This window comes from Boleophthalmus pectinirostris, unplaced genomic scaffold, assembly GCF_026225935.1.
Source record: "Boleophthalmus pectinirostris isolate CB_2022bp ecotype Guang Dong unplaced genomic scaffold, ASM2622593v1 HiC_scaffold_20, whole genome shotgun sequence".
NCBI classification, from domain to species: Eukaryota; Metazoa; Chordata; class Actinopteri; order Gobiiformes; family Gobiidae; genus Boleophthalmus; species Boleophthalmus pectinirostris.
The window spans coordinates 5,462,716-5,474,869 of NW_026571153.1; the positions used below are offsets into that span (position 1 = coordinate 5,462,716).

The window sequence follows — 12,154 nt, forward strand, 5'->3', positions numbered from 1 at the left end:
TTATACTCCGGAGCGACTTATAGGTACGGTAGGTCTGATTTCCAAAGCTAATATGAAATAACACCTTTTTATTCATTGCTGCTGACAAAGATTTCGAACTTCGCACCAGTTTTTGTTTCATGTGGATAGACCGAGTAATTACAAAGACAGTAACCACAAACCAGGTCAACAGATCTGCAATCAGACCGTTGAACAGCAAATTCCACAAATTCAGAACTCTGGTGTGTCCTCCAGCTCCATTTCATCATTCTAGAAAGAAAAAAAAAAAAAAAAAACAGCGACGCCGCGTGAACTCAATCTAAAAAACGCTGATCACTCCATAATTACATTTCCCCATTACCCTACCTAGCTTTCAAATATCAAGCACTTCAAATAGGCTTCGAGAACAATAGCCGGCTGACGCTTTGATACATAAACTAACCGGATATGTAAAGGACACCGCGTTACAGGGAGAAGCGAGGGCGCGTATGACAATGACTTCTAATGTGTGTGTAATGAGTTAAATGGAGGAGAAGGGGAGCAGAATGAAACCGAAACCTAATCCCCCCCACCCACCCCCCTCTCGCTTTCTCTTCTGTGATTAACGAGTCCGTCTTAATTTTCTATTAAAAGCCAATTACAGCCCGAGCAGCGGTGAGATAACAGGTACGCGCACGCTCCCACACACTCGCGCACGCCCGCCTCGCTCATTATAAGACGTCATTAGGGGAGAGATAGAATGTCCGAGGAGGCCCGCACCTTCGGATCATTCGTCAGAGCGGAGAGGCAGATGTTGAGGGTTTGGGCTCGCGCAGTCACTGTCAAGAACGACGAATGGAGAGCTTCGGTTTCGTGGAGTGATATTTTCTTTTTTTTTTTTGGTCAGTAGCCAAGGTTGTATTTATGTTGGTAATTGAAAATACTGTGTTGTGAAAAGGGAAAATTGCAATTGATTAAGAGACTAAACCAACAAACAACAATAGAGAGATGAATGATTGTTTTTTTTTTTTTTTAAAGGTGTTACACAAAATGGACTCTTTGTGGAGCTTTAAGCCATGTTATAATGCTGTTGCCTCGTCAAAAACATATCCTGAGTTGTGTTTTGTTTCATTCACATATGTTTGAGTTCTCTTTTATTTAGGCCATCGATGTTAATATTTTGAGATCGATGCACTAAGCTTTCAAAATGACCGCCCATTCAAGCCAATGGGCCGAGCTAAATGGCACATCACTCCAGATTTGTCTTTAGCCCGGTGAGGTACTTCCGCTGGCTCTGGGCCGATTGAGCATGTGCAGTAGTGCTCTTTTCTCTCGCAGGTTCACGCAAACGCAAGCATGGAGCACGGTCTTTTGGATCACGTGATCGTTTTAACCAGTCAGAGCGAGAGGAGCTGGAGCAAAAGGATTATAAATTGTTTTTTAAGACAACTGAAGGATTTTGAGCTGAGAAAAAGTGAATGATCTAAAAATAGGTAAAAATTGCCAACAAATCTGACATTTTTGAAAGTTGCCCTGTCAGCCGAACACGAGCAGTTTGTGATTACATTGCGCTCTATGAGAAAAATCCATTCTCAGCCCAGAGGATTTTTTCGCTGAAGTACCAGTGATTGTCCACTACGTCAACTGGAGGCAGCTACAAGCAGCAGCACCTTATCCAGTTATTTTAATAGAGCCATGATCGCCACGCTCACATGGGTTCGAGTTCGGATAGTAGCAGCAGCCAGCCTCGGTTAAGACACGGTAGCATTCACCATAGAGAGGTAAGGTCTGTTGGTTAGATAAGCGTGCAAGCCCAGTGTGCAGTGGACTTGCACACGCCTGTTTCTGAGGTTCAAGCATCCTGACAGTAGCATGGATCCAGTCGGTATGTTATGTCTTGTGGCAACGCTCTCTGCGTGCTGGTTCCGGACGAGAAAGTGAGACTGCGCAGAGGACTATAGGTCCGGGTGGGTCCACCAGATTGTTATCTCCTCCGTGCTCGAGGGTCGCGACTGGTTCCAAGATGGAGTAAAGCATCCGGACAGACACATGGATCCAGTCTGGTATGTTATATCTTGTGGCAGCGCTCTCTGTGTGCTGGTTCCGGACGGGAAAGCGAGAGTGCACAGAGAACTATAGGTCCAAGAGGGTCCACCAGATTGTTAGCTGTCCTCTGTGTTCGAGGGTCGCGACTGGTTCCAAGGTGGGGCAAAGCATCCAGACAGAAATGTGGTTCCGGTCTGGTTCGTCATAGGCCTATTTTGCTCTGAGCAGCCCTTGTGTTTTTCCCTGAAGAAACCCCTCTCCGGTTGAGGCACTAATAAATAACTACAATGCTCTAACCAGGCCTATATCAGATCTAAACTAGGTCTCCACTGCTGTACTAGTTATAATCTAAAACTAAAAAGGACTATCCCAAAATATGAGAGCACAAAACTATGGATTAAACTGACTCTAAAGAAGCTTGTGTACTACCACAGTTTGAGAAACACTGTTGGAGAACTTATCGTCTTTGGTTTGGAGATGACGTTTCGATGAACCAAATTTGGCAAAAGCCTCTTGAATGAGAATTACAAAATCTCCTGACCTGCCTCAGAAGTCTATTTTTTGCTTTAGCGACTTTGGCAAACTGAATAGCTGTGATTACGCCATTTTTCCTCAATGGTTTTATAACATAATGGTGTCTGGACAAAATAAGACCCAACCTAAAAATAAAATTGTCCCTCTTCATTTACTGTAGTTACCGACTCATTTGGTGACACATATTTCTTGAGCCGACAATATTACGCCCAACTGTCGCATATCGAGTGAGCCAAAAAAACAACACGGCAATCACTAACAATTTTAATAAAGCAGATCAGCAAATTGGCACGAGGAAATGTTTGTATCCCATATTGGTAGAAAAATACTTCTTCATTTCGCCCAATCTTACATTTCTAAATAAGGTTCTAAGTTTTAAAGAAGACATACTGTGCTTGTGTCTGCTATAGTTATAATCTAGGACACCCGTGGATCCTTACTTTATAATTTAGACATTTAAATTCATAATATTGACATAAAATGACTCAAAGTTGCATTGTGTAACTTTTCTGGTTTAGGGTTCATCAAATGCTTTTCTCCATGAGATCCAGATCCTTACTGCTTTCTTTGGAATGTTTCACAGTATTGTATTAAACCAGGGGTGTCCAACCTTTTTTCATCAAGGGCCACATATCCAAACACAGACAAAGCAGAGGGCCACTCGAGGGACTTAGACTGGTGCTAAATACAGTGAATAATTGAAATATCTGCATGTTTAACACATTAGAATGTCCTTTATTCATATTAAGATCCTCAAAACCACACACTATATGTTAAATATTGGCTTTATTAATTTACATTTTCAAAAAACTTGCAATAAAATGTAAATTTTTCATAGGTGCAAGGTAATTTGGGCCAATTCTCCTAAAATGTTGAGGGCCAAGAAAAAATTGTCTGAGGGCCGCATTTGGCCCACGGGCCATAGTTTGGACATGCCTGTATTAAAACTTTCTATGTTCATGGAAACCAAACCAGACCAAGTTACAGGTCAGATCTGTGGAGAGGTGACCCCACTCACAGTCCAGACCAGGACTGAAAACGGTTTAGTCCTGGTGTAGTCCTGGTTCAGTCCTGGTTCAGTCCTGGTTCAGTCCTGGTTTAGTCCTGGTTCAGTCCTGGTTTAGTCCTGGTTCAGTCTGTATGGGGTGCAAAAGTCTGGTATAACTCATGTAAATGGGAAATGGCCATCATCCGTTTTTTTTCCGCATTATTTATTTAAACACAAAATTGAAAACTGAAAAAAACTAATCATCTGGTTTTTTTTTTGTTTGTTTGTTTTTTTGGTTTTGGAGACAAATAATGAAGAAAATAGTTTTTTCGTTTTCTTATTTTTGGATTTCTATTTAAAAAAAAACTAATGATACATGGATTTCACCAAGAAAAATTAATTTAATAAAAATTTTTATCTGGGACGAGATCTTGTCCCATACAAACAAAAAAACCCTCTTCTCTATCTGTATTTACTATCATGAAAGTTCCAACCAACTCACCTTTCCTCCCTTCCCTCTGAAAGTCCACGTGGCACCAGTCTCCATCGTTGACCTTCTTGTGGCTGGCCTTGAGCTTGGTTTTCCCCGACCCCATGTCAATCAGGAGGTACAGGTACCCATCCAACAACTCCATCGCAAAATAGTCCGTCTTCAGCTCCCTCCCTGGCTTCTGCTCTTTGGGGCCCTGGGGTGGACGACCGTGGCTGAAGAGGAGCAGACCGCTGGGCTCGGTGGTCCGGAAATCGAAGGAGATAGACCCGGTTTTCTTGGTGTTCCATTTAGGCAGTGAGATGTACGATTCCGGGGTCTCGAAGGTGACGGGGTCCAGGGCGGCCACGTCTTCGCAGCGGAAAACCAAGTCTCCGTTCAGGGTGATCTTGGGGTCGCGTTCGATGGCGAGTCGCGAGAGTTCAAGCTTGAAGTCGTTGTTTTTGTACACCACCTGGAAGAAAAGAGAAAAAGAGAAATGATGTCTTAGAAATCGAAACTGAAAACGTGTTTAGTTTTTGTTTTCAATAGTGTTTTCAGCAAATTTAAATCCATTTATCTGCGTTATCATGTACATATTTAAATGCTTTTCTCCATGAAAATATTACTGCTTTGTCTGAACTGTTAAAACTTTCTATCATCATGGAGACCAAACCAGGCCAAGCTACTGATCAGATCTGTGGAGAGGCGACCCTGCTCAGTCAGAATGTCAGTTTTTGTAGGTATCTTTGAGCTATAAAATCAAATGTAATTGAATAAATGTAAAGTAGAGCCGTTTAATGTCACACTGTCGAATGATTTGAAAATGTTATATTCACTTAAAACAACCCTGCTCCCCTTGCTAAGTCACTCCCCCTCCAGAGCACTATCACAGCACTAAACATGTGCATTTCGCTAATGAAACTGCTGCACATCGCGTCAGGAAAATTGGATGAGCATTGGAGAGAACCAGGATGAATGCATGTTTTTCAACGTCTTTCAACTCTTTAAGCAATAAAAACACACATAATGCGAGATAAGATATGTTTAAAGTCATACTGTGGAACATTCCAGGCAAAAACAATAATATATCTCTATATGATCCCCACCAGACAATTTGCACAGTGCAGCTTCAAAGCCCTAATGCAGAAAATTCCAGGTTGTGCACCAACTAAACGGAATAAAATGCTGATACAGACAGTGCTGTGAACAAGTATTTGCTCCCTTACCGACTTAAATATTACACAAAGATAACTCACAAGTAAACACAAAATGCAGTTTTAAGAGCCAATTTTATTTATTAAGGAGAAAAAAGCCATCTGAACTTGCATATCCCATGTGGAAAAAATAATTGCCCCCTAAACCTAATAACTGGTTGATCCACCCTGACCTCCAATTTACACCAAAGCGTAACAGCACAGCATACACGCAGCACATGCACACTTTCCATTCGAACCGGTTGGACAATCTACACCAGCAGAGTCATACACATGTCAAACGGTCATCATTACATTACGTGCCGTTTAAAATAGGTTGGAGTTCTAATTTTGCAATGTCAGTGGAGCATCTCTAGGCTTTTTAGCAGGAGAAAGACAGGAAATGGGCACATGGTGTCAAAATAAACTTCTGATACCTTTTCAAAATACATTCTCTAAACCACTAGAGTCACGTAAACACCGTGCGTCACATCAGGAGCTCGGGGGAATGACTCGTGATGGACAAGGGAAAGTTTACAGCCGCAGATGATGAATATAAAACACTTTACGGCATCAGACAGAAACTTTACAAGAACAACTTCTGAAGGAAAAGGTGGTGGAGCAGACGACCAAAGTGAAATGCTGAGTAGCTTCATTAATGCAAGCACCACAAATATCGCTTTTTATAGCTGTAAAGCACTGTCTCTCTTATTGCCATCATTTGTTTTGTGATTTAAAACATAATTCATCCAATGAACAATAAATACAAAAACAGTGTAAAAAGTTTAGTGTTTAAACGTGAGAATCCACAGGAGCTTTTAAAACTTAAACTTTTAAAAATACACATGTATACTGCTCTGTCTATGTTACATGCTGCTGACGCTCCTGGTGTAAATTTTAGGTTAGTAGCTGTAGTTAAGTGTTTGCAATAACTGTCTGTTTTTCTCTTGATTTCAAAGGACTGGGAGCAATCAGGTCTGGTGTGGCTATCAAACTGAACTCAGCTTTCCACATTAATAAGATTACCGTATTTTCCACACCATACCCCATCAAAAAATGGCCGCGCGCCCCACAATCCAGAGCGCACTATACACGAATCCACTCGGGTGTCCCAGCACGACTTCAGTAAACTACAAAGCCGCAGCGCACGCAAACACACACGGAGCAGACAGCGACCGCACGGCGAAAAACACCCGCAGACACACTCATCACTCCACGCCGACGAGGAACGGAGGAACGAACTGAAAAAGCGAGTGCAGTGTGCCACTTCTAGACACAACTGAGTCACTGCGAACACGCCGACAATCCGTTGGTCCCAGACAGCACCCTCCCTACACGCCACAACTGAACAAAGCCCAGAGTCACCGTGAACGCCACAAACAAACAAAACCATTCACCCATCCAACTGTTGGGCTTCCTTTAAAGTCCCACACGGTTTATTTGTGAAAAAAGTTCGAAAATAGACCATTCAATGACAGTGCGCCTTATAATCGACAGCGGAGCGCGGAAAATACGGTAATCACAGTTACTTCATTGTTTAACAAGAGGGGCAATTACTTTTTCACACACGATCATGTAGGTTTGGGTAGTATTTTTCTCTTAAAATGCAGTTTTTCTGTGATTTTATTTATTTATTTTATTTATTTTGTTTACTTGGGTTATCTTTGTTTAGTATTTCATTTGTTTGCTGATCTGAAACAGTTAAGAGAGACACACATGGAAAAAAATAAAGTAAGAAATTAGGAAGGGGACAGACACTTTTTCAGAGCACTGAAAATCAGGAGTAAAACCAGGTCTAAACCTGGTCTAAACTAGGTCTAAACCAAGACTAACCCAGAACTGAAATCAGGACTAAAACCAGGTCTAACCCAGGTCTAATTGAGGTCTAAACCAATAAAATCAAGAATAAAACCATGTCTACCTTGTGTGTTGGAACAATGGAATGTTGAGAAAAAAAAAAAAGTGCAAAGCTAAAGTGCTGCCACTCTAATCAAGGAACAAAAACAAACAAAAAACAAAACAAAAAATAATAATAATAATTTAATTTCAATTCACACTGTTGTTCCCTTATGTCTACTATTTCCTACTGTTCAAACTTCAGCACTTTTATATCATTTTCCAACTCTGTACGTCCAAAAACCTCAATATAAGTCAATGTTTAATAATCTTTTGCGATGCTTTTTTTGTCCCTTATTAAGTCCAAGATTGCTGGTCTCATCATAAAAATTCTGAAATGTATATTAATGTCAGAAAGCAATAGCAATAGAATGCAACATAAAGTTTTAGTAGCGTTATAAAAGCGTGTTTACTCTACCCCCTTTAGCATATTTGCTTACCATAAAACCACCAAATGGACTCCGGTTAACTACCTCTCTATCCACGACGTGTTACTAAAAACTTTGAAAAACGAGAAACCCATTCATTATCATACAATTCTCACTGTTAAAAATGTGATATTTGTAAATTCTTAATCACAAAACGGAGCAGGAGCAAACAACATCGTTCAGCGTGCACCGTGGAGAGGCTGCAGATGCGTCCTAATTGCCCAAATTAATTCCGAGCGGCTGCTGGGAAATCTTGTCAGTGTGTGGAAATGATGAATCAAAACATGAAAAAGCACAGAGCCCGAGACAATGAACTGGGAATAGTGGGAAATGTTACAACCTCAAAAACTATATCGCCAACAGAAAAATGTTACTGAATATGACTGAAAATGGGCTATTCAGGTAAGACATATAACTTATCATATTTGTTTTTAGTATATTGATTGAATAACTGATTATATACAAGTTTAAGCTGTATTTTCGCATTTGTAAAGGTCTTATATTACGCAAAATTGACTCTTGTGAGTGTTAAGTCATGTTATAATGCTGTTACCTCCTCAAAAACAGACCTGGAGTTGAGTTTTGTTTCATTCATACATGTTTGAGTAACCTAAGTCTACATCTCTGTTCTGTTCTTTATGATGTCAAGAAGTGGTAGTTTTCAAGTGAACCGCTACCTTTTACCTTTTGTTTCATACAGTTTGGAAATTGTCTGACTCATGTGGAGAAGTTCAAGTATCTCGGGGTCTTGTTCATGAGGACGGAGCGTGAGATTGACAGGTGCAGCGTCTGCAGTGATGTGGTCGCTGCATCGTTGTGGTGAAGAGGGAGCTGAGTCGAAAAGCAAAGCTCTCGATTTACTGTCAGTCTTCGTTCTTCCCCTCACCTCTGATCATGAGCTCTGGGTAATGAACGAAAGAACGAGGTCGCGGATACAAGTGGTAGAAATGAGTTTCCTCCGCAGGGTGGCTGGGCGCTCCCTTAGAGATAGGGTGAGGAGCTCAGCCACATGGGAGGAGCTCGGAGTAGAGCCGCTGCTCCTCCACATTGAGAGGAGCAGCTGAGGTGAGGAAGTCTGTTCCGGATGCCTCAGGAGTTGTTCTGGGCATGTCCCACCGGAAGGAGGCCCCAGGGAAGACCCAGGACACACTGGAGGGACTATGTCTCTCAGCTGGCCTGGGAACGTCTTGGGGTCCCCCCGGAGAAGCTGGACGAAGTGTACGGGGTGAGGGAGGTCTGGGAGTCCCTGCTTAGACTGCTGGCCCTGCGACCCAGCCCCGGATAAGTGGAAGAAAATGGATGGATGGAGTTGGGAAATTCCAGGAAGATAAACCAAGTGATTCTAGTGAAGGTGTATGGATTTTTAGCACTTCCTGTATTACCAAGTGACATCACAAACAGACCTGAAGTTGTATTTTGTTTCATTCACACAAGTTTAACACACAGACCCTGCATATTTAGTCCTTCTCTCACATAGTAAACACTCTGTTCCGCCTTGTGATGTCACGTGGTAATACAGGATGTGCTCTACTTTTAAAATACTTTCAAAAACTTAAAACACGAGAATCATTTGGATCGTTTCAGTGCTGGAAATCTCTACTGAACTAAAGATATAAAAGGTAATGCTTAACTTGAAAACTAGCACTACACGACATCACAAGGTGGAACAGCATTTTGAGCTTTGAGACACAAACTAATTTTAAAGGGTTCCTCAAACATGAATGTGAATGAAACAAAACACAACTCCAGGTCTGGTTTTGAGGGGGTAACAACATTATAACATGGCTTAAATGTCACAAGAGTCAGTTCTGTGTAATTAAAACCACACTTTGGAACATTCTCCAGGTCAAGCAAGTGTCAGATTTTACTGTAGCCTATTTTTTTGGTTTAAAAGTTCCTGTTTTGTGTTTTGCCCAGTGAAATTATAACACACATCCATTTAATTTTACAGTGGGGGTCCCTGATTCGTCTTTCTGGTTGTCCCAGCGGCAAAAAAAAAAAGACAAAACACCAGTGCGCAGTAGATCATACCCACAGTTCACAGCAGTGCTATCACACAGACAAATATCACTAGTATGTTTGCTCTGTACCAGCTCAGGGGGATTTAGAGCAGTGAGCGCTCCAGCCCAGAGCCCTCACGCAGATGTCTGACAAGTCTTTGAAGAACCACGCTTATTGTTCCATCCCGTACGCCTCCACGCATTCACAACGGATTAAACGCTAAAGGCGAGCTAAATGAGGCCTGTCGTGTGGAGTAAGAGTCTTCCTTTCATTTTTTTTTTCCATTTGTTTAACGCTCGCTGGGGGTTCTGTCCTCCAGGTAGTTCTGCGCGTGGTGGGGTTCACGCTGAGATGCTCGAGTGAATTACTGTGAGAGGGTGAAAGAGGAAGCTCGGAGGAGGGGAAAATGGGGATTTGTAGATTTGTCAGGCAGGCAGGGGTGTCCTCTCTCCTCGTAGCTCTTAGGGCGCCGTCACACGAGGCTTTTAGAACAGTGCTGTGCTGAAGCGAGATTGTGGAGGGTTCTATGGTCACATTTTTGTCAAATTTTTATACAGCGCTTTTCCACCCTTAACCCCCAATTTACACCAAAGTGTAACAGCACATGAGCAGATTTGGCTTTCCATTCAAACTGGTTGGACAATTTCCACCAGCAGACTCATACATGCGTCATCATTACGCTATACGCGCTCAAAATAGGTTAAAATTCTAATTTTGCAGCATACAACAACAGAGCATCTCCAGGCTTTTTATCAGGGGAAATACGGGAAATGGGCAAGTTTTGTCAAAATAAACTTTCGTTGTGCTTTCAAACTGTGGCGTAACCCTGTAGTCAACTATCCTTCTGAATCAGTTTTCCAAGGAAGTTGCCTAGTGACACGGGTGACACACCCGTTTTCCTGGGACAGCGCAACTCGAACCTCAGTGGTGGAAAAAGTAGACCAAGCAAGGATTCCGTGTCAGAATACAAGATGACTGCACCCAATGTGACGTGTAAATATGAACTGTTTTCATTGTATTTGGACACTTTGGTGGTTTAAATGACAATTTCAGTCACTCGTTTTACTGCAATTTACTGCAACTTTACCGCGTCTGTATCACTGTGTGTGGGTTTGGTAGTCGGTGTTGTGGTGAGGCCAGTATTGAACAAATACTCTATATAACGGCCGTTAACGTCCCTCAGGTTGCTAAGGGGACACACGAAACATAATACACTTCAAGCTCAGACATGACATCAAATTCAAGGTCCAAGTGGGTGTTTGAAGATAATCGAACGCAGGGTTAATATGGTTAACAGGAGCTCCTTCCCACGGAGCAGACAGCGACCGCACAGCGAAAAACACCCGCAGCCACACTTATCACGGAGGAACGAACCGAAAAAGCGAGTGCAACGTGCCACTTCTAGACACAACTGATCAACCGAGTCACTGCGAACACGCCGACAATCCAGCGGTCCCAGACAGCACCCTCCCTACACGCCACAACTGAACAAAGCCCAGAGTCACCGTGAACGCGCCAAACAAAGTCCCACTGACCCATCCAACTGTTGTGTTTCCTTTAAAGTCCGGTGCGGTTTATTTGTGAAAAAAAAAAGTTCGAAAATAGACCATTTAATTAAAGTGCGACTTATAATCCAGAGCGCCTAATAGCCCGGAAAATATGGTACACACTCCTTCCAGGTTAAGGCGTTCAAGGAGCCATTCACCCATTCACACACATATTCATACACCAGTGTACGCAGACACTGGGGGCGAGGTGGGTTAAGCCTCTTGCCCAAGGACAGAACGACGGAATTCATCTGTGAGAGCCGGAATCGCACCACACCTTCAGATCAGTGGACGGACAACTGAACTATTGTCGCCCCCTATGGCTCGCGCTCACACCAAGGCCGATGCTGTCCTCACACTGCGTTTGTTTACATGTCATTATAGCGAAATACAATCGCTACCACAATCATAACAACGCACAACACAGATACAGCCGAATCAAACCGCGCCTACAATACCCAACAACAACAAAAAAGCACAGAAAATTAATCAAATTTGCTCTTATTGTTATTGCTCAGAGACACCGGCGTTATCCCAATAAATTTTCATTTTTTTTATATGAGATCACAAAAGTATAATATAATTGTCCCTCGTCTCGCGGCGGAGCTTTCATCTGGCTCCGTTACTGTTTATTGTAAATCACATTAGCTTGTATTTGCACTGTTCCATGCCCACATTAGCAGCACTGCCGGGCTAATCACGGACAATGCTCTGCGCCTTATTGGTTTTTGGACCATCTCATTTCAGTGGCCTGTTAGCTGTCAGCTCTCATCCACGTTTGCAATATTTCACCTTTTTTATTTATTTACTTTTTTTTTTGGTGTATCATTTTTAAACAAGAACAGGCACGCGTTCAAGTAATAATAAAGTTTAAAAGCGCTGTATCTGATTTGTTTTTATCTGTAAAGGTCCTAAATTACGTAAAATTGTGAGCTTTAAGTCGTGTCACAATGCTCTTTTAAAATACATATCTGGAGCTGTGTTTTGTTTCATTCACACATGTTTGAGTAATCCTGCGTTATTAGTTTGTTTACACCTCAAAATGAAGCTGTAGTTTTCAAGTTAACAGCTAAATTTGGCCTTTTGTTCAG

The 12,154-nt window shown here is 42.2% G+C and overlaps 1 protein-coding gene across 1 annotated transcript in view; it reads right to left on the bottom strand.

The window, feature by feature from the left end:
- nrxn2b (neurexin 2b) overlaps positions 1-12,154 on the bottom strand; it is a 1,850,542-nt gene that overhangs the window by 1,094,777 nt on the left and 743,611 nt on the right. The window contains exon 8 of the mRNA XM_055156806.1: positions 4,029-4,470. Within this exon, the coding sequence (XP_055012781.1) occupies positions 4,029-4,470 (442 nt within the window). The remainder of the gene's footprint in view (positions 1-4,028; positions 4,471-12,154) is intronic.